Genomic DNA, 21,380 nt, shown 5'->3' with positions numbered 1-21,380 from the left:
CTTTGCCAGGTAGTGTTCTTCTCTAGAGCCAAGAATCAATCCAATCCTCCATTCTCTTACATACCACGGAGTTACGTATGTAGTGATGTAGTAACCAAAATTCTCCCGATGTTCTTCCCGAGCGGAACGAGCCGATTCTGGCTGGCACGGCCGGTCCACAATTACGGAGTTTTCTCGACTCTCTCGCTCCGTAGAGTCGAATCAAAATCATCAACCTGAACCTATAGTCTAGGCTACGAGCTGGGGCTGGGGCTGGGGCTGGGCACCTCCCCTCTCCTCCACTTCTGCGTCCTGACTTGATTGCTCCTTCTTTTCTGCTAGTTGGGTCTTCAGGTTCCCCTACTACGTTAGCAGTCTTGAAGGTGGTCTAGGCTCAAGGGGGTAATTATGTACGAGCATTAAGTATAATTCTTGAGTTGTATGTACTCTGTACGTTTAGTCGGCTTACCGGGTGCGTAGGTTCCGGATGTATAGCTGTGTATCGGGAATTGGATTCTTCGATGAAGCCTGGATGCCTTTGCTTGAGAGGGGTCGACAATACTGAGTGTGTCCATTTGATTGAGTGCTTTCATCTTTGATTTCAAAGTGGCAGTCGCCGCTCATAATACAATCGCAATTTACACGTTTGATTTATATGTTCTCCTGAACGCTAACACCGCTCGGTATAGCTAGGTAGGTATCAATACAGGATCAAATTGAAGCAGTCGCGCCCGCGCTGCGAGCTCACCATCCTCAAGCCCGTACACGTAGGGCAGGGGAGTGAAACAGAATGGCAAATGCATCGAAGCAGTCAATAATGACAAGTATTAAGTGAGCCAAGGGGTAGTGGGTGGTAAGGTCGACAAGGAACGACACTACCGACACACAAGATAACGATTAGGTCCGCCGTCCGCAAGCAGCAGCGACAGAAATCTTTCTATCTACAAATATTCTCTCTCCCCACCATTCCGTATCTACATACCCGGTCGCGGGAAGATGGGGACCGTGTCCAGTTGCTCCAATCCACCCATTGTGCCTTGCTGGCCACCAACATGCCACCCCTGGCCAGTTTGTTGGTTCACAAAGGCACTTTGGCGGAATGGATTGGTGCTTCCCGTGGGGTTTGGCCGGAGAGGTGCCGCCGCGGGAGGCTGTAGCCCCTGCGATTGCTGGGGTGGTACGGAGGAGCTGCGGGCAAAAGGGTTGGTTCCCGTGCGCTGCGCTTGAAGCGGCGCTGCCTGTTGCACCTGAACCTGTGGTTGCGCCTGTGCCGGTGCGAACGCCTCAAGACCACCAGTGTTGAATTGCGGGCTCGCTGTCGAAAGCCGCCGCGCGAACGGGTTGGTATTCTGGCGGTCAAGTGGAGCGGCCGATCCGGTCGGCGTGCTCATCAACATCGACTGTCTGAACGGGTTGGTGGATTGGGGCTGCAGGAGGTGTGGTTGAGCCCCCGGCGCCAGTTGCTGTTGCGGCTGCGGCTGCTGTTGCTGCGGCGGGAATGCAGTAACATCGTTTTGCGGGATCGGAGCCAGGTTAGGTTGGTAACCATAATTTTGGGGCTGCGCTGAGTAGCCACCAAAGCCGGCCCCAGTGTGGTCGGGCTGGAGAGGCTGTGGAACTTGTGGTTGGTTGAATTGCTGAGTCTGCGAAGTGAATTGAGGCCCAAATGGCGGTGACTGTTGGCCAAAACCCGTCGGTTGTGGTTGTTGCTGCATCTGCTGCTGTGGAAAGCCGGTCTGCTGTGCATAGAATGGCTGCTGCTGTGGTTGAAAGCCTGCTTGTTGGAACTGCATGGCCTGCGGCGGCTGCTGGAACTGTTGCTGTTGGTACGCGTTTTGCTGTGCCATCGGCTGCTGATTTTGCTCGATCGAGTCGAAGAAGTCGATCAAATCTACCGGGTTCGATTTCGCTTGAGCTTGCGGATTGGGCTGTGTCTGTGGCCGAGCCGAAGGAGAGGCTGCGTGGTTAACAGCGTGGTCACCGGTGGCATTTTTGGGCACAGAGGATGGTGTCCCAACACTCTTGCCCTGTTTACGAGCAAGGTACTCGCGGCGGCGGAGATTGAAATCGGGGTCGTTCAAATCGTCCTCAAGAAGCCGAGTCAGATCAGTAGAAGCATGCTTCAGCTTAGGGATTTCCAGACGCGTCGCGGATTGGAAATGCCGAGCTACGCCGAGAAACTTGACCACTTCTTCCGTCTGCTGGGTAAATGTTTTATAGATCTCCAGCGCACGTTCACTGTCGGGACGTGACATCTCAAAGTAGTGTTCTAATCGCAGGTCATGTAAGGATTGTGCGATCCAGATGACAGTAAGAGACACTTACCCAGGACATTTATCGTTCCCTCGTTCATGACCGAGTAAAGAGTCAACAGATCCAACGTGAGCAGACGAAACGCGGTCAATGAGATCTCGTTCTCAACATCGTCCGTTAGAAGCTGAAGCCTGGTCAGTCGTAATTCCACGATTGCGACAAAGGTTATGGGTAACACACGTCACATCTGAGCAACGCTCGGATCTGTCTTTGAACAATCTCGGTTTCTCTCAGAAGGCCTTTCTCGACCGTCAGGCGCTTCATCCGGCCCTGGCCGCTTCGCACGTAGTCGGTCTTGGTAGACTCGAAGGCCTTTGCGCGCGCCAGGAGATACTCGGAATATCTCCGGATGTTATGGCCCTGCGACTGGACTACACCCAAGCCTAAAATTTAGCGACCCTCATATGCCTCTCTTGCACTAAAAGCTGCTCACCTTCCGAAAATCCACTGATTGCCAACTTTTGGGGGTTCTCTGCCATGTACTGCAACGTGGCGTCCAATTGGCCCTCCCTGATCATCAAATGGATCACGATCAGAGCCTTGAAGACGATTGTCCATGTTGAGTCGCGGAGACGGAGCTGCAAGGTCCGGAAAATCTCTGCCACACCTGCTTCGCCTGTATGCGTCGCGACCAGGATATGTTCGATGTACTTGGATTTGGGGGCGGCGAGCTGTCGAAGAGCACGGCCATTAGCATGTGCGCAGATCGCCTCAGGGCAGCCATCATCGTCCCTTGACTAACCTTGACCTTGGTAGCCCCCTTCACCGACTTCTCAAAGTTATGGGACATGTTGAAGATTGGGAGTTGAGTGGTGCGATGGCAGTGGAGCGGAGATAAGAATCAGGGGCGGCACCGTGGCTTCGATGTCGAAATATTGGGGAGGGGGTAGCAAGGACTGAAGTGGTTGGAGGTAGTTATATCAAGTGTCTATAAGAGTCGAGTGCCAATTGATCTATCCACGCCAATGCTAAGAATAATCATGATCACTCAAGTAGCCATACTGTGGAACCTTTATTGAGGATGATGCCTAACGCGGTCTGTCGATGACGAAGTGGGGACGGAAAGGAATCCCAGATGGCAATCGGTACGATCGGGTTGAAGCGAAAACCCTATCGGACTCAAGCCCGGAGAGACAGCGGGGGGTTGTGGAATAACTGGAGAGAAAGAATGCAGACAAGCGGGGGGGAAGAAGAGGGGAGAAGAGGGGAGGAAAGGAAGAATCCCGGCTGAAAGTGGAAGAGGGAGCTTTGAGGCCCGTCGGGGATGATGACCGGGCGTTGCGGTGGAGTGGAGCTGCGCTTGGTCGCCTTAGGCTGAGAACTACCTAGTGCGGGTTCGGCCGGTTCGAATGTCTTTGACAAAGCCTTTGGTAAGTTATGCTTGCTGCACGTCACAGCTGCTGCAGCCCTTCGAGAAGGTTTGACAGCTTCCTTAAATGAAGTACAATAACATCAAGTACTGAAGTCTTACCCACAATATACTTCTTGTATTCTCAGAGCGGCTTTCAGCCTCAGCCTGCTGAGTTAGTCAAAAGTGATAGGTCATTACTGTGCTCGGGTACAGTGACATTTATATAGTTCATGTCCGCTCTACAATGAAGAGCAAGATGCAGCGAATGAAAGCCTACCTATACTGAAATCCTTCTTCCTCTGTAGATCAAGTAGCATTCTCTTTTCTTTTTGGTGTTCCATGCCTTGCTCTCAGGGCTAGTAACACAAAGTGAGTTTTGAGTAAAACATGGTCACACTCAGCACTCGCCTAGGGGGGCCAAAAGTATTCCTCAAGTGACATTTACTCAGTCTACTCCACAAATCTAGATTGCTCTATCTGTCGAGGACTTTGCAGTGAGTCTGACCTCTCATCTGAAGGTGTTGCTTCTATACCCTTTCGTCTCATATTCCTTGCCCCCCCAGTCCCCAACCTTACCCACTCATTGCTCACATTGCACTATCCCTAACCTCGACTGGCTCAGATGGCCTTATCAGGAGGACTGAACTTCACAGCAATGGAGCCTCTGATTAGCTGGGACTCGGAGAAAAGAAAATTTCTCTGTTGTTTGTATCGATTCTGGGATCGGGATATCAACGCTTACAAGGCAGTATTCGACGCCGTCTATCGAGGCGATTTGAGAAACGCAGGCTTTAGAGATGGTGCTCCCAAAGAAAGACTTCGCGGCCAATGGCACCACTTGAAGTCAAAAGTGCTCCCGGACTGGGTTGACGTCCATCTGTCTCCCTTCGATAAAGATGGACGGTGGGCGCCCTTCATTGCGACCATCCGCAGGACTTTGAGATCCTTAGATATACGCCTCAGGGAGAATACGGTGGATCCCATCGATGCTGCTACTTACGAACGTGCAATACACACACTCAGCCGCAGGACCTCGGTGAGTCTAAGCCTCTTTGCATGCATGCAATTGGCACTGATATAGAGTCAGACCCAGGCACAGGACGACACAGACATGGCATTTGACACTGAGGGAGTGGATGAAGTCGTTGACGAGTATATCACCCACGAGATCGAGGAGAAACCGGCCGATGTCTCTGTGCATGAGGACAGGACCCTTTGCAAATACGGGGACAAAGAGTGTTTCTGGTGTGTACAGGAGCGCATCATGGAGGTAACTCTGATTTGCAAGACACATGATTCAGGAGAAGTCCGACGAAGAGGCGTTCAGATCACAAATAGACGAGGAAATACAAGACTGAGAGAAGACGGCATACCGCCAGTACTGTATCGGTGGTCGAATGTCGACTCGCAGGGCATCAACACGAAGAATCTCTTGGTTGCGGGTCTCTTCGATGATTGGGACAGGTACTTCTCACCGAACACAATACGACCAGAGAAGTTCGTGGAGTATTTCCGGAAGCATGTTCATAGAGAGGAGGTTCCATCCCCATTCATCTCGACGTTCATGTCCATGCTCTCACCCGTGCACCGTGCCATACGGAACAAAGAAGGTGCTCTCATTTCCGTGATTGATACCAAGGGGCTTGACTTTGTGTACTCAGCCAGGGATTTGTTCAGGACACACAAAGTCCGGGTAGGAAAGAGCTTTTACAACGGCGCCGGGGAGTTTTTGATTTGGGGGAAAGTCCCCTCCTCTAACATAATCTGTTCCTTTAAAGTCAGCACACTGGAACAGATTGCAGACGAGCACAAAGATATTGCTCAACTCCTTCAGCTCGACACCATTGCGACGTATAAGTGTAATCGACATGCGTTGAAAGCTGCGCTTTCACAGCGAGGGCATTATTCCGATCACACATCTGGCAACATCATTGGAAAGCTCCTGTCTCTACTTCAAGTTCGATATGAGTATAGTGATGAAATCGGACGAGGCATGTTCTATTCCTGGCGTCTTCGGTATCTCTGGCGTCTTCGGAAATCCGACAATCCCGGGGAAGCATTTTACGAGGGTATACGTACAGGATATGGTCTTTCGCCTGAGACCCCAATGACTGCAGATGAACACCAGCATCGGGAGGTCTATGTTATCTCAGACGACGAAGACGACGACGACGACGACGACGACGAATCAGTCACTGAGGCCGGACTCAGTGAGGACGAAGACAATGAGCGAAGCCCGGCTTCTGTAGACGATTTCAGCTATGTCGTCGTCCGGCGTGGCTCCCATGGGTCTCACAATCATGAACAGACCGAGGCCAATGGCGAAATGATGCACGTTGAAACCCAGTGTAGTAGCTACCCTTCTTCTCCACCTTGCTATGGGGACCAGAACGAGATTCGTCCTTCTCGTGACTCATTCGATCAGGACGACCGACACAGTGCTGCTGACGATGACTCTTATGTTCTGTGCAATTCCGACATCGTCCGATCGCATACACCTCGCATCGATGACGAGGAAGAGACCGAGGAAGAAGATGACGACGATGAAGCAATTGTCAAATGGCCAAGACGAAACCGCCGCTCGTACCCAGCCATCGAGACTTGGGACGCATATACCGGTCGGTGGATCGCCCAGCAGGATGGCCTCTCGCGTCAGGGGAAAGGGCTCCCACCAAGAGATGTGTCTGGTGCGCGGAGATTGTTTGAAAGTTCCGATGCGGGAAGTTGCGTCTCGCTTGTGTCTGAGGAGTCGGATCTGGTTGCTACAGATTCCGTTATCGCGGCCATGTGCGACAACATGGAGGTAGACACAGAACCAAACGTGGTAAGAAATAGAGGTACGGAAAACATTGACTGGCAATACCAGTTTTCTCTGGACAGAGCGCGCCAGAGGATGATCCTGGGTTGATGCTACTCGATGGCCTATCTCCGTGTACTCTCGTTATGCTTGTGTGGACTTCGACTTATCTCCGGGCAATGAGATGAAGGGGAAGATCAGTGGGAAGAGAAACTGATTCGTCTACGAAATGTTTGCAACTGGGGGCGGATGATGTGCGTGTGCTCAAGGTACTAGGTATGAGTGGGAAGTGCCTATTTGAGAACTCTTTACCTCAATGTTAAGGTGGTGGACGAGTATTTGAACAAATGCAAAACAAGGAGCTGTTGTTTGGCAGTACTTATGCTAAAGCACACTTTTGAGATGACCGTTGATCGTAGACAATCCACCCTAACTCCGTTTCTCGTCCAAAAAAATTTGTAGGTAGAATTCGAAGAATGCGCCTCACATTTCAATGCTCAATCCGTGTAGTATTCAAAGTGGAACCTAGGGACAGGCCCGAGCCGTGCCCAAGCGTGTTGCACGGTGGACTGCCATTAAGGAGAATCAAAAGAATTTTTTCATTGGATATTCTTTCTCAAGGGTACCTGGGACATGAAATCGTGAAACAATCCCAACCCGTTTAACTAATCCATTGTATATCCAGTCACGCCGCAGCCCTAGGTTATTTTCCTCTCGAAAACACTTCCTCATCGACACGCTTAGAACTTGCTGAAAGCCTTGACGGCCTTACCAGTGCGGGGAAGGACACGGAGGACGTTGAAGCGGACCTGTAGGTCAACATGTTAGATGGTGCGCGGAAGGGGTTGAACCTGGGTCTTCTCAGGAGCATTGTAATGGCCTTGTCGCATCCCATCGGTTGATCAAGGACAAAGCCATACTACCCCTGACAGATCCCAGGAAAGATATTGGCGGAATCGAGGCAACGTACAGTCTTGGAAAGGGGACGGCACTGGCCGACGGTAACCCAGTCACCCTCCTCAACACGGAAAGCGGGAGAAACGTGGGCAGCAAGGTTCTTGTGGCGCTTCTCGTAACGGTTGTACTTGGGGACGTAGTGGAGGTATTCACGGCGGATGACAATGGTGCGGTGCATCTTGGTGGAGACGACACGGCCGGTCAGGATACGACCACGGATGGAGACCAGACCGGTGAAGGGGCACTTCTTGTCTGTTCTTGATGTTAGCGACCTGTTGCTCTCTCTCTCCTTTCCTGCAGTGTCTGGAGATGTTTCCCCGAGCCCTTGAAGATGAGAATGTCCAGATCTTTAAAGAATTTCGTCAAGCGCTCCATTGTCGACGGTCCACGATATCAAATCCTTCCGCAATTTGAAAATCAAGGATCCCTCCTCTTGCGCCAAATCATCGTGTCGTGACCAAAGTCGTATGTATTGCGCTTCCGATTGTCAAATCCCTGGTGGCAAGGCTCATCTTCAAGGACCCTGAAACTTTCCCCGTGCTTTGCCGCGAAAAATCGAAATCTGATCACTCCGCAGAGATTTGGTGTAGGTCGTGCATACCGATGTAGGTGCCCTCAATGGCGGTCTTGGGGGTACGGAAACCCAGACCGACATCCTTGTACCATCTGCGGCCGGAGGCAACCTTCTTGCTCTTCGCAATGGTCTTGGGGTTGACGAAGATGTGAGGCTGCTTCTGGAACGCACGTTCCGACTGGACGGTCAACTCGGTGGCCATTTTTGCGATATGTTCAGTCCGACGAGGAAGCGAAGTCGAGCTGGGTTGTCGCGAAGGGGGGGGTGTCGGGGCGTGCGGTGGTCGACGTCGATGATGGAGAAGATTTATTCAAGATGGCGGATATTCGCCGTGTGAGTGTGCGATGGGGGCGCTAGTCCTCTTTGAGACTCGGCTAGGGCTTTCCGTTTTTGGTTTGTTTACATCCGCTCGATCACATGAGCGGCCTGGCCGGGAGACGCGCCCGCCGGAGGAAGATTAAGAGGAAAGCGGTGGACTTGGTTTGTTGTTTGTTGCTTTCAGTTAGTTAACTGCCTTGCCCGCCGCAACTTAACCAGCGACAACCATCGATCGTTATTGCGCCATTCAACAAACTATGATCTTGCATTTCTGATATCAACAGGATCTGCATACGACAATTACCTGAACTTACATCTCCCCCTACCGTCTATGTCCGCTCCAGCGTGAACCCATGGCGTCCAGAAGTGACTCCGCGGGGTCTCTCCGCCCGCGAGCCCGTCGCTCTCTTGCTCATATCCCGCGGTCGAGACTGACCTCCACCCTCGACCAAGAAAATGCGACGACGGAAATCAGCTCCTCTCAACCGCTTGATGGACGCCCCAAACCCATGGCTAGAGACAAAAAGTCTCGTAGCAAAAGCTTAGGCCCTGGTGGTCTAGATGCGCTCCAGGACTCCAACGGTAATCGCCGCAAGGTACTTGGTGTCCCCCTATCCCTCATTCACCACGTGTATCTTGCTTACAAAGTAACTGTTTGTTGTCGCGTAGTCCACAGCAGCCTTTCCCTTGAAGTCCATTCTCAAACCAACTGTTCCCGTCTCGCCCGTGCGCACTATTCCCACATTTGAAGAAACACGCAAACGGACGCCGGCCCGTGGATCGCAGCCGAGTCTCAGCAATGAAACCAATACCCAGAGCGATGAAGGCCTCCTAATCGACCTTGATACTCCCGCGCCCGCTTCGAATAATTCCGAAGACCGATCCAACCCTTTCGACAGCTTCAACGCTACATCCATTCGGGATGAGATGGCCGCCGCAAGGGAAAAGGAAGAAAAGGAGCAGCGGGAGCGGGAGCGGAAGATGATCCTTGAGAAGAGGGAGGCACGTCGGAAGTCAATGGGTTTGTCACCTTGATTTCTGCGCAATCTATATGTCGCTGACCCAACATCACAGCAAATCGCCGTGTCTCATTCGCCCCCGAAGCCACATTGCACACTTGGAACGTGGTAGAAATACCCGACGACTCGACTTCATCATCTGCTGCGAACTCGACACGGCGCGCTTCATCAATAGCCGGAGCTGGAAACCAGACCCCTGCTCCCCAAGCCGAACAAGCCGAACCGCGATCCTCCCCCGATCCATACGCAGAGTCAGATGCCGGCTTCTCGCCCGTGCAGTATCCAGACCTGCAGCAACTCCAAAGCCAGTCAACCAACGGAAGCTACGATGAATCGCAGGAGATGTTCTCAAGCCCCTTCAGCGGAAGTTCAGCCGACGGGACTGAAGATCTTGGACTACAGAGAGAGGACGACGACGACGATGACGACAATTCATCGACTTCTGGATTCGACGGAGAAAGCACCGCAATGAGCTTGGATGACATGTCAGTTCACTCTCCAGCCTCAGTTCATTCTGATGGTTCCGATGCCACCACTGGCAGTGCTCGCTTGAACGAAGCTTTGCGGCAAGCGGCTCGAGAAGCTGGAACTCGTGACTTTGAGGACGATGATGGAGACATGTCTATGGAAATCGCAGATCAGGAGATTACAGGTGCTTTTCAGCCTTGGATCAAGAAGGGCCAACGTGAGAGTTTCGATTGGGCAGATATCAGCGCTCGGTATGATCAAGAGAATGATCCGCCTTCTGAACCCATGCTCGATGCTCCTCCGACTGCAGATGACGAGGATGATGCTATGGATGAGGATCTTAGTATGGAGGTTACCAATGCAATTGGCCGAATTCTCCCCAACCAAGCGAGTCGACGCAGGAGTGAAGCGCGCCGCAAGTCTCTTAGCGAGGAGACTAACTATGAAGAACAGACCATGGAATTCACTAATGTCGTGGGAGGTATTGCACAGCCTGTTTCTCCTGCGAAGTCCATAGGGGCGGAAAGTAGAAACGGAGATGAAGAGATGACTATGGAATTCACATCCGTTGTCGGAGGCCTTTTGAACAGTCTTGGCGTCGCCAACAATGCAGATGAGAACGACTATGATGATCAACAAGAAGCCTTCGCTTCAGGTGAAAACGACCGTGTCTTGTCTGAATGTGAGAATGGGAATGACATGGATGATGGTATGGATATGGAGATTACTGGAGCTATCGGTGGCATTATCCCTGGTACTCAGGAGAGCATTGCAGCCGAAGATGACGACCAAACCGCAGGCATGGATATGACTACTGCTGTTGGACAGATTCTAGAACCAGAGCCAGAACAAGAACAAGAACCACCGGAACCGGATGAAGACCGAGCGACCCCGGAACCCAAGCCGGCTCAACTGGGTAGTTCGCCATTTCAAGAGACCGTACGGCAGTCTCCTAATAAGTCACCCGCTAAGTCGCCAACCAAGTCACCTTCCAGGTCACCTTCCAAGTCACCTTCCAAGTCACCTTCCAAGTCGCCTTCCAAGTCGCCGGCCAAATCACCAGCGAAGTCGCCAGCCAAGTCGCAAGTCGAATCTTCTTCCAAATCGTTTCATGTTGCAGCTGTGGCATCAGAAAGTGGAAGCCCTAGCTTGGCAAGTGTACGGGCCCGACGAACGAGGCAAAGCTTGACCCATCCGGCGCCCACTACACCCACTCCACAAACCCCACAGGTATCTCCACCGAAGGATATGGTCTCTCCCCCTAGTCCATCCACGCCGACAGGCAATGCACCCTCGAACACACACACAACGACCCCTTCCAGAGATGCAGGTACAGAAAATGCATCACCACCGAAGCTGTCCCAGCCAGAGGTACAAGAATCCGCAAGCAATACATCCCCCAGGCGCAAGAGTCTGTTTGGGGAGAGCGTCAATGGAAAACCGGCTCCTCTTTTTGTCTTGCAACCCCATGGGAAGAGGCGGTCCTCTGGTCTCGGTATCGACAAAGAGGGACTTGGATCGCCTCGAGTCGCTGCTATGCTGGATAAGCGCCGGTCCATTGGTGAAGAAGCACCCGAGTTTGTTCCACAGGAGCAGTCAAAGCAGGGTGTACGCTTCGAAGATCCCGTGAAGCTTCAGGAGGAGGTAGATCGTGAACGCGAAGAGGAGGTGAACAGAGAAGATGGCTTCATCTCGCCTCCAAAACTGAACGACAGGGATCCCACCGCAAGCTTGAAGGATATGATTTCGAGCTTGACACCCAAGAAGAATAAGCTTCGTGGTAGAAAGAGCTTGCATGTCGGGGCCGCCCTTGGCCTTCTGGGTAAAAGACCAGTTGAGTTGGATTTGGACGACGACGACGCGGATTCTGATCACACGCCAAAGCGCCTACGAGGCCGCGAGACTAGCAGCCCAGTGAAGAAGTTCAAGCTCCCAGCTCATTCGACCAACAGTGACACTTTTGGACGTGGATTCCAGTCTCCCCTTAAGACCATCAGTGCACAATCTCCTCTCAAATCTATGTCAACGCCAACACAGACCTCTAGGACTATCAGTGCTACCACGAGTCCTGGCAAAGATAACTCAGACACAGCATCTAACACAGAATCGACTGAAGTGCAAGATGCGCCTGTAGAAGATGCTGGCCCGGAGGTCGAACCTATACAGTTGCAGGAATTCCTCAACATGACCAACATCCACTTCATGGAACTCACAACCACGAAAAGAAGGCATACTACTGCCCCAGACAGCGCTCGGAAACGGAATCTTCGACTTTCTAGCGAGAACGAGGCTAGAAGTCCCGCGAGCTTCGAAGAGTGCGTAGCTGCTGGCTTCTGCACCGTGCCTATGCTTGAGTTGTTTCAGCATGTAAGATCTTCTCAGGCCCAGTATTCGTGCACTACTGACGTGTTTCTAGTCTTGTCGAGAATTGAAGTCGTATATAAATGAAGGCAGACAGGTGATCCGGTCTATCGAGACCGAGACTCTTGCCGATAATCCGCCACTGTTCCGCGAATATATGACCGCTCCACCGGACATTCGCTTGCTGATGGACAATCAATTCAGAAATGTTAAGACTCATGCTCGCCTACTCAGTAAGGCTACATGGTATGAGTGGCGCATGAAATTGCTGGAGGGACTTCGGGATGGCCTCAACCGTCACGTGCAAGAAATGAAAGCAGACGATGAACTCCTTGCTAAGCATGAGACCCTTCTGAGCGATACAGTGCCCGCTCTCATCGAGAAACACTCTTCTCTTGAGGTGGAAGCCACGACACTGCAGCAACTAGCAGACGAGCTTGAGAACTGTGACCAAGATGAGCTGCGCAGCGCGCGGGAAAAGCTTGCGGGCGTCGAGGACGAGATCGCGCAGAAAAAGAAGCTTCTACAGGAGATGCAGGCCGAACTCGAGGATAAGACTAACATCGTCGAAACCGGCACCGAGGTCAAGGCCGAGTACATGGCTCAGATCCAGGAAGCCGAACGAGTCAAGGCGCAATGTCGCGGCTGGAGCGCGCAAGAAACCAGCGAACTAAAAGATTCAGTCCGCAATATCGAGCGTCAAACCGGCTGGAGCATCGTATCTGCCACCGCATCGGACGGTTCCACCCCGGCCGGCCCAGCAGTGACCATGTCCTACCGACACCAGCTGCAACTCACCTTCCACCCTGCGTGCTTCCTCATCAACAACAACAGTACCTCCACCACTCCCAACGACCAAGCTACCAATGCACCTGTCACGCTCAAATACGCTCCCACTACCACCATCACGACAAAACCCACCCATACAACCACTCCACACCTATCCGCCATCACCCTCCTGGTCCTGAAATCCCTCCAAACCCATCTCACCTCCATCCCGCAATCCCGCACCGCTCCCAAACACCTCCTCCACTTCATTGCCCAAGCATGGGACCTGACCCTCCAGCTCGAAGAAGAAGCCCGCCTCCTCGAATTCTGCGGCGTTACCAAGCTCAAACTCCTCGAGGGCAACGGCTGCGCCAGCGCCAAAAAATGTTCAACTCCTTCCCTCCGTGCGCGCTGCACCCTCCTCGGACCCGCACCGCCCCCTTCAACCTCCTCTTCGCCAAACTGCCGTATCGACGTCGACTTCGCCGTCCGCACTCGCATCATCCCTCCTCCACAGGACGGTGAGGGCGCGGGGGCACTCGGGCAGCTGGACCTCCAGACCGACGTCCTCGCCAGCAAGGTGTACGGATCCACTGCTGAGAGCAAGGGCATATCCGAGACGGAGATGCGCAGTATCCTGAACAAAGGTCTGTCCGGGTCCGGGACCTCGGCCGAGGGCAAGATGCAGCTCGGTCGTGGAGTCTGGAGGACGGCGGTGCGCAAATTGACCGGCACGGTGTTCTGAATTTCAGACATCATGTACTATGGTTCTAAATTCGGTTGAAAGTCAGAAGACATCCGGAAGTGTTGCTGTGTTCCAGTCCATTGAAGGTCGTAGGCGACGGCGAGACTGGGGATTTGTTGATTCTACGTTTCGGGGTTGCTTCTAAACTTTCACTTTCGACAAGTTCTGATTTCCTTCATGTTGAGTATTTTCGGAGGGCTCCGTGGGGGAGGGAGTTCTACATCGGTGTTTGGATTGGGGCGCTGTGGCTTGTTAGGAATTCTCGGGTGTAGTGGTGTGGTTTGATATATTTTTAATCCTCTTGTCACTGAAAAGGATCAGTGCGGTAAATAGCATATCCCACAATAAGAATCCGTTATTGCTTATCTGCACTATCCACGTACATGCGACAGTCCGGGGTATGGTGTGTACTGTACTTATGCAGATTTTTAAATTTCCATGCATTAGAACCATGCATTATATGATGACAGTATGAATACAAGAATAGGATGTGAAGAGTACTGGAGATTCGTGAATTCGTCATGTCTGTTTAATATGTGCGAAGCATTAGGAGGGTATGGTATGTTGGTAGGCAAAGGACAGCTGGATCGGCCTGCCGGCTGCGTATGTGCACGTGACAACATACCAGCCCGCGTCCGATCTACATCGGGAATGGATAAGGCCCGGAGAACGGACCGTTCATCCACATTGCACTCGCCTGCATGGCTTGTGCTGCTGCTGATGCTGCCGCTGCGTCGTCAGGCACGGGGTCCTGACCCTGAGACCCGCTACTCGGCGGTGGTGGCACCATGTTGGGCGCGTACGGTAGTAGGCCCAAGCCCATGGGCATCGGACCCGTTGCCTGCTGCTGCCCCCCTAGGTTCGGAGTGCCGAACTGGGACGGCGGCGGCGCGTCCATGTTCACGTTGTTGCCGGGATTGACCATCGGTTGCGATTGTGATACGTCCGGAATGGGATAATTCAGGTCGAAGCCGAAGATGCCGTTCAGAGCCTGGGGCGACAGCTCCCAGTCGGCTGTCAGGGGGATTTGCCACAGGCCTGGCTGGCCGAAGTGGAAATTGTCACTGTTGACGGAGACGGGAAAGAAGCCGGCGTCGAAGCTGCTTATATCGAAGGGTTGCGGCTGTTGCTGGGAGGACGCGCCACTGGGTTGCAGGGGAACCGGCGTAGCAGATTGACCGAGAGACTGTGCTTGTGGCCGTTGGGAATATGCTGTGGTAAGAGGAGGGGAGGAGGTGGTGTAAGTTTCTGAGTCGGGGCCGGGACTGAAACTGTCGGGGACAACATAACCGGATGAATTGATCTGAGGTAGACCTTCAATGTTGGGAGGAATATTGTGTGTATTCTTATGAGCGGCAGATGAGGTAGGAGAGGTTGGGGTAGACGTGGGGGGACCGGTCCGTGATTGAGAAATAAGGCCAGTTTGTCGATGTCGAGAATGAACAGTCTGACCTGAGACGGTTTGTGACGCTGCAGGGTTCTCATCCTTGTTTGTCTGGGGTGAATTGCTTTTCATGTCATCGGGTTTCAAGACTTTCGCGTCTCGTTCGAGAAGATTGCGTGCAAGTCGCTCGAAATTGGCACTCATTTTAGTCATAAATCGAGCATAGTGGCCGGGCCCATCGCCCGGAATGAGCGTCGCGAAGAAGGTCGCGGCCATGGTGAGAGATTGAAGGTCTTCTTTGGCTTTAGGATGTTGAGGGTTCTTCAGGATATTGACGAAGATGTTCATTACTGCAAGGAACACGTAATACAGAAGAGACCTAAGGGACATTAGCATATATGGAAGACCTCGTCTCGGGCATGCCTTACCAGATCCATGCAATGTCGCCCCATGGCAGGTTGTTGACTAATTTCAAAGTATCCCGTGCAGCCTGTACACAGATCTCTGAAGAGACAGTGGCCTCGCTAAGAATTAAGCCGTAGTCATCCATAGGATGTCCTCGTGCAAGGTGATCCATTGACCCGAAATGAAGTAAGACCGGAAGTCGATGAATCATGAGCATAGTATTATAGTAAACAAATTGCAAGCCGGCGGAGGCGAATCCAAGTAAGAAGTCCTGGCCTGTTCCTCTTTTCTTCAGGCGACATTCGAACGGATTAGCGTTCTTCCATTCTTCGAGTTCCGAGTGTAGCTCTCGAATATCCTGAAAGATGACTGCAGGAGACTTGTGCTCCAGCGCCTTCGTCGAGTAGAGTTTGCTGTACATGCGACTTTTTATCACTGTGATCTTACAAAGCTGGCGGAAGAAAGAATTATGTGACGACGTCACGAATGCATCTTCTGTGTTATCTGCCGGAAAGTCCACGTCGAAGTCCTCATGATTCTGGATGGGACTGCTTCCTGCGCGTATACATGTGCTAGAAAGAGAGCGCATGTCAGAAAAAATCCTTAGCCTATTTTGTGAGATGACGATAAGGGGGTGACGCACCTTTGGTCAAGTATATAGGCAACCCAGAACACTCTGCGTCTTTGCTCCTGCTCAGTGGGGGAAAGATGTGCCCTCGCAATATTGCGGTGTAGTCCCATGCGGTGACAAGCTTGCACGGCTGCCGTAATAATCGGCAAGGAGGACTGGGTTCCGGAATTCCCTCGGAGAAAAAGAGCCATGCCCAAAAGAGCTTGTATGCTAAGGAGGTCGGTTCTCCTCAACGACAGCTCTACAAAGACTGACATGGCGTTCTTGTAGTAGAGCCAAGCTCTCTCCCTGTCCTTCTCGGATTTCTGACAGTTGGAGAACCGATATTCATAGGCCAGAGACAGCAAGATATTGATACTAGCCCATCGAGCGGCATCATCACATGTCTGCTGCGTGTACTGCCACTCAACCAGGCGCATAAATGTCGCTTCATGATACAGCGGGAACAACCGATTTACAGTGCGAAAGTAATCGCGCAACAACGCAAATACCTCTGCTCGAGGAGGCAGCGGTTTGAACACCTCCGAGGTGAAGATGTCATGAAAGACGTCTGGCCGCCAATAGTCCCAAGGACTGTCTCGAGTTGAGTCAGAAAATATGACATTCACAAGCTTTGTTTCACCGGTCTTTCTCTTGATCCATTCAAGACCTTCTCGTGAGAGAATAGACATTGAAGACGACCGTCCTTGAAGAGAAGTCAGTCGAGGTTTGTGAAAAGAAACGCCGCAATGGAAGAGACCACTTCGTACCATAGTACCTATATTCTTCTCTGTTGTCCAAGACGAAAAGAGGGGCATGGGGCTGGCCGGACTTGGGAGGTGCACGGATTCCACCCTGGGGAGATTCTGGTGCAGCTTGTGACTTTCCCTTGTCATTCGACGACCGAGGCTGTGCATCTGCCAGATTGCTTGAAGCATCTAAAGTGGACGGTCCGGAATTGCGTCTACTGACGCCAGCACGAGGACTAAAGTAGGGAGAAATGAGATCATCATCGGAGTCCATATCACGATCATGATCATCTCCCTCTTCGCTGAGATATTCATCCTCAAGTGACAGCTCTTCAGCGAATAAACCAGCGGCCCGGAGCAGAGACTCTGTCCTCTTGACTCGTTCTTCTAGTGATTTCACATAATGTGTCCTAGCCAATTCTTAGTCTGGCTTTGAAGATCGTCGGAGTGATCGGAAGACTTACCTTTTCAATGACTCTCTTTTTTCTTTTCTTGTAGTGAACTTGCATGGTATGTTGCGACGCATACATTGGATGCAAGCATTCTTAGACCCTTCGACTTCGCATTTGATCTTCCTCTTGTAGCATGTTTCACATGCCTGCATTGAACGTTTACTCACGTGTTCTGTTATAGTGCGGAAGTAAGAGGAGAGATGCTTACCAGTGGATTCCGCCTCCGGCTGTCCTGGTCCTGCCCGCTGTTGGAGCCTGTATTTCTTGAAAGGGGAGGACTAGTTTGGACGCGCCAGGAGGAGGAGTGATCAGTATTTAGCTCCAGGCTCTGCATGGCTTGTGTCTAGACAGAGCAATCGGCTACTATCACCATAAGATCAAACGGGCCCATACTCAAATGGCCTGGTGGATCACCTATTAGGCTGACGATAACGGAACGTGATCATGTGCAATAAAGCAGCGGAGTAAGCATCGCTCGTCCAATAACAACGAGCAGAAACAAGCCGAAGAAGAATGAAAAAAAAAAGATAAAAAAGATACTAGAGACGGATAGACAACAGCAGCCCAGCCCTATCAGGCAAAATATACAGGAGAAAAGAGGTTGAGTGAAGGGCAAACGAGTTGATGAGAACGCTACGCGGGCGGGATCGAGCCTTAGGCTCTTAGCTACCCGGCTTCCGTTTAGTGCAGGAGGATCGGGTTGAGATGTGGGATGCTTATTTACCCAGTTGAACTGTGTTGCAGCGGCACGAGGACAATTTCGTTATGGCCAAAGACAGTCCAGACAAGGAGATTTGCACCAGCGACAGTCGACACCGAAAGAAGGTGATCAAAGGTGTTGACTCAAATTTTTCATTAATCTGGTCGTGACAGTTGGGAGGTCCCTTTTTGGCAGGGATTATTAATGGCGTCCGTCCCATGCTGGAGGAGATTGTCGAGGCTCGCTCGGCAAGTCGGCCCCTCCAAATTCCGTCCCGGACGGCAACTGCAGTTCTTCTTTCCGTCGGACGTGCGAGAATACCCTCATAGCGGTGCAAAAACCCCTCAGACCATACCCCCTGTTCAAGCCCCTGGAATCGTAGTATGCTGGCTATTTTGCAAGACTGAGGTTGTTCCGCTGCTTCGTTGCTTCGTTGCTTTGCAAATTCTCTTTCAGTCTTATTTCCCGGCGGACAGAATCTCTTCTTGTCTAATCCTGCTTTGTGTGCAAAAAAGTCGATGTGACTTGGTCGGCTGTTGTTCACCATCCTGCAAATTGCAGAGTGCCCATGCTGGCTGCGATTCAAAGTGATAACTTCCAAGCGGTCTTGTGCTGATCTCTGGGTGGCTTCGTGGCAAGTCAAGTCGTTGAATAGATGCAGATAAGCTTCTCGCGGGACTTGTTTGATAGAACTTCCAGACCACAAATATAATCAGCTAGTACTTGATCATCCAGCCTTCCCCGCATTCTGGAACCGGTACGTTTGCCCCGCGGTGAGTGTCGACGCTCGGTCGCCGGTCTAGGACACGGAAGTACGTCAGCATTCTTGCGCATCGACGGGCTTGGGAATGGTCTAGAGCAATCGACTCACTGCATGATACGACCAAACAGGCCGGTGACCGGTGTGAAATCCGCGATCGCGGGCCTCAGAATGCTGCATGCTATGAGGGCAAGGGGCGGAGTGAGTGTAGAGTCGTGGTTGTAGTCGGGGCCGTGGTTGTGGAATAAGCTTCCACCCTGTCAGTTGCAGCGGAAGTGCTAAGTCTTCCTCACGAGTGCTGGAGTGTGAATCGTGCTTAATTCTAAGCACCTGCTGCTTTGCAATGTGGATATGAGAGACGATGCCAAGGTGATATAGGCTGTAGCGCTTTGCGCTTTCCCAAGCCGAGACAAGGACAATGTGGCAGAGAGAACATACAGCTGAGCGCCTGTAAGCCTTAGCGGGAGCAGCGATGCCCGCCGCGAATGACGTGCTCATTTGGGAAGTCGCTCCTCGTAGCTGAAGCTCACCGAAGCAGTCCGATCATATGAGCTACAATTCCGACGTGCATTTAGGGCGCTGCAGAATGATCATTGGATAGGTACGTGGGATGTAGTACGTTGGCTCTCTTCTTATTACGTATAATGGTTTCCAACGCTCTTGTTCCAAGTGGCCACCCACCACTTTCCAACGAACGGGGAAATTCTACGCGAAATCTACTAGGAAATCGGCGTTTCCCGTAGATGGCGAATGGGGACAGAAGATCATCAGATGCACACTGCTGGGGTATTGGAGAATAGACTACAATGAACTACGAGGAAGTCTATGTACGTAGCGCGAAGCTGTCACTCGGCCGTCGGGAAAAAGAAGGTATAAGGCCTGGGTCAACAGTGGACATGTATGGGCCGCTCCGGACGGGAGTCAGGTCTCCGCGGAGTCAAATCTTGAACACGGAGGCGCAGTGGGGATGGAGCGGGAGAAATAGTAGTCGATCAGGGACTACATCAAGGTCACTGTCTGGACGAAGGCGTTGTCGCTCTATATCCGTATCCCTCGCACGACGCACAGCCGATGCAATCGGATTGAGATAGCGCAGCAAGCCACGATCTTGTATCGAAGCACACGACATTGCAGAATTTGCTTATTGGCATCTGGCAAGTAGACAGCAGGATTGGACTGAGTCAGCTCACCTCTCGATCTGTGCGATTCCAGTACGTGAGACAGAAGTCTCATGCTTCAACAAGCCTCGGGGAAACTACGGTAGCAAATCTGAGATGTGGACCGCGGGGGAAGACAACAGTGCCTGGTTCGTCCGGCGGGCAGAAGCCCTGTGAGGATGAAAAGTGGAAGATGGGAGTGTGGAAAGTGAACAGCCACCAAGATATACTCAAAGAGGGAGAAAGACCAGCGCCAAGAAATGGAAAGCACCAAATCTCATTCAAAGGGCCCAACGGCGTCGTCCGCATCAGGTGGCAAAGGCCAGTGAGTGGATACGGATTTTTCCGCCGTGGGAAATGAAAGAGAGGCATTCCCAGAGCTACTGTGAGTCCGTGGAGCTGGAGCTGCGAGCTTAGAAGCACACGGCGCTCAAAATTCTTGCAGCAGTGGTGGAGTCCGGGCTGTCCTGAATCGTGAAATCGGACTGGAGATAAATTGGGCCAGGCTCGACCAGTGGGAACTGTCTAAACCAAAATGATGTAAGTTCCGAGAGTCTGGAAGTTCCGAAAGCCTCCCCTGAATGAAGCGGGAAGCAGTTTGGTTGTGAGAAGACTGGATGAACTCAGAAGTTGGAAGTTGATATCCACCGCGGAACAATCGATCATCATTCATGTTCTGTCTCCTGGAAACCCGACCGGTAGGAAGTGCAAGTGCAAGTGCAAGTGCGAGTACGCGTTGCCTTTTGGTTCCTATATTGTTAGTCCAAAACGGTGATGACGAATGTGCACTGTGCAGTGACAGGAACTGAATGATCATTGATGAGTGGGAGAGAAAATTGGGTCCCTCAGCGGGTCGTCTCCCCTTTCCAGTTTGTACTGACTTACTCGTCGTACTTATTGATTTGCGCTGTGTTGACGTCCGCCCGCTCCTCGGCTCCTGCCCATTCAGATCTCGTCCTTCCTCACGGTCTACCTTCACCCGACCTACCTTACTAGGTACACTTACCCACTTCCCCAGAACTTCTTGTTCCTCTTTAACCCTTCTACCCTTCTGGAATTTCTCGTTTTTCTCAACTGGACCACAATCTCATGACATAGATATCAATATTTATATCATCCCCATTTCCCTGTCCTCTTTCCTTCCTCTCCGTAACTTCTTTACTCCCTCCCACTCTGTTCTGCCGCCGAGCGGTGAAGCTGAATGAAGTGACCCGAGGTTGGCAAATTGACCAACCACAGAGTGCGATCACGACATTTCTCCATTCTATCAGATCATCCGCTAGCCTTGGCCGGGCCATGAGACGATCAACCATCACTGCCCGTATTCGCTGCTTGTGTGCTTATTCCCTTTCCCCCCTCCCCCCCGACATGATGTTCTCTTTTCTCACCTTTTTGTTTGGATGATACATACTCCAAATTCCTATTGCTGCTGGTCCTTTTACTACCACCCTACTGTTGTGTGATCCTGCACCTCCTGCTACCAACCCAACGCCTCCCACCCACTTCCCACCTC

General features: G+C 51.9%; 7 protein-coding genes across 7 annotated transcripts; 3 read left to right on the top strand and 4 right to left on the bottom strand.

Annotated features, from left to right (window-relative positions):
• Positions 1-614: 614 nt before the first annotated feature.
• On the bottom strand, positions 615-3,514 carry BO72DRAFT_445039 (ENTH domain protein). The gene is made up of 5 exons (XM_040943951.1): positions 3,035-3,514; positions 2,726-2,963; positions 2,473-2,663; positions 2,305-2,416; positions 615-2,248 (listed from the first exon to the last, which is right to left on the bottom strand). The coding sequence occupies exons 1-5, from the start codon at positions 3,080-3,082 to the stop codon at positions 954-956; spliced, it is 1,884 nt and encodes a 627-aa protein (XP_040804491.1). The 5' UTR covers positions 3,083-3,514; the 3' UTR covers positions 615-953.
• A 751-nt stretch (positions 3,515-4,265) lies between these two features.
• BO72DRAFT_362292 (uncharacterized protein) lies at positions 4,266-5,729 on the top strand (the record flags this gene model as incomplete). The annotated part of the gene is made up of 2 exons (XM_040940752.1): positions 4,266-4,616; positions 4,773-5,729. Coding segments are annotated over 2 exons (1,308 nt in total), but the record flags the coding sequence as incomplete, so codon positions are not given.
• A 21-nt stretch (positions 5,730-5,750) lies between these two features.
• On the top strand, positions 5,751-6,551 carry BO72DRAFT_455994 (uncharacterized protein; the record flags this gene model as incomplete). Its single annotated transcript, XM_040946254.1, has 2 exons — positions 5,751-6,467; positions 6,510-6,551. The coding sequence occupies 2 exons, from the start codon at positions 5,751-5,753 to the stop codon at positions 6,549-6,551; spliced, it is 759 nt and encodes a 252-aa protein (XP_040804489.1).
• A 226-nt stretch (positions 6,552-6,777) lies between these two features.
• On the bottom strand, positions 6,778-8,219 carry BO72DRAFT_445037 (40S ribosomal protein uS17). Its single transcript, XM_040943950.1, has 3 exons — positions 7,999-8,219; positions 7,411-7,649; positions 6,778-7,249 (listed from the first exon to the last, which is right to left on the bottom strand). The coding sequence occupies exons 1-3, from the start codon at positions 8,171-8,173 to the stop codon at positions 7,181-7,183; spliced, it is 483 nt and encodes a 160-aa protein (XP_040804488.1). The 5' UTR covers positions 8,174-8,219; the 3' UTR covers positions 6,778-7,180.
• Positions 8,220-8,492: 273 nt separating this feature from the next.
• BO72DRAFT_483632 (kinetochore-microtubule binding complex subunit SPC105) lies at positions 8,493-13,986 on the top strand. The gene is made up of 4 exons (XM_040947812.1): positions 8,493-8,885; positions 8,959-9,310; positions 9,364-12,143; positions 12,193-13,986. The coding sequence occupies exons 1-4, from the start codon at positions 8,643-8,645 to the stop codon at positions 13,648-13,650; spliced, it is 4,833 nt and encodes a 1,610-aa protein (XP_040804487.1). The 5' UTR covers positions 8,493-8,642; the 3' UTR covers positions 13,651-13,986.
• Positions 13,987-14,290: 304 nt separating this feature from the next.
• BO72DRAFT_465935 (transcription factor domain-containing protein) lies at positions 14,291-17,584 on the bottom strand (the record flags this gene model as incomplete). Its single annotated transcript, XM_040946746.1, has 7 exons — positions 14,291-14,417; positions 14,454-15,413; positions 15,463-16,011; positions 16,083-16,755; positions 16,820-17,208; positions 17,263-17,396; positions 17,459-17,584. 7 exons carry the CDS (start codon positions 17,582-17,584, stop codon positions 14,291-14,293), a joined length of 2,958 nt encoding a protein of 985 aa, XP_040804486.1.
• A 1,003-nt stretch (positions 17,585-18,587) lies between these two features.
• BO72DRAFT_280404 (uncharacterized protein) lies at positions 18,588-19,262 on the bottom strand. The gene is made up of 2 exons (XM_040940276.1): positions 18,822-19,262; positions 18,588-18,749 (listed from the first exon to the last, which is right to left on the bottom strand). The coding sequence occupies exons 1-2, from the start codon at positions 19,206-19,208 to the stop codon at positions 18,678-18,680; spliced, it is 459 nt and encodes a 152-aa protein (XP_040804485.1). The 5' UTR covers positions 19,209-19,262; the 3' UTR covers positions 18,588-18,677.
• Between the last annotated feature and the right edge of the window lie 2,118 nt (positions 19,263-21,380).

This window comes from Aspergillus fijiensis (genome assembly GCF_003184825.1).
Source record: "Aspergillus fijiensis CBS 313.89 unplaced genomic scaffold BO72scaffold_8, whole genome shotgun sequence".
NCBI classification, from domain to species: Eukaryota; Fungi; Ascomycota; class Eurotiomycetes; order Eurotiales; family Aspergillaceae; genus Aspergillus; species Aspergillus fijiensis.
This window is presented reverse-complemented; position numbering and strand designations above follow the sequence as displayed.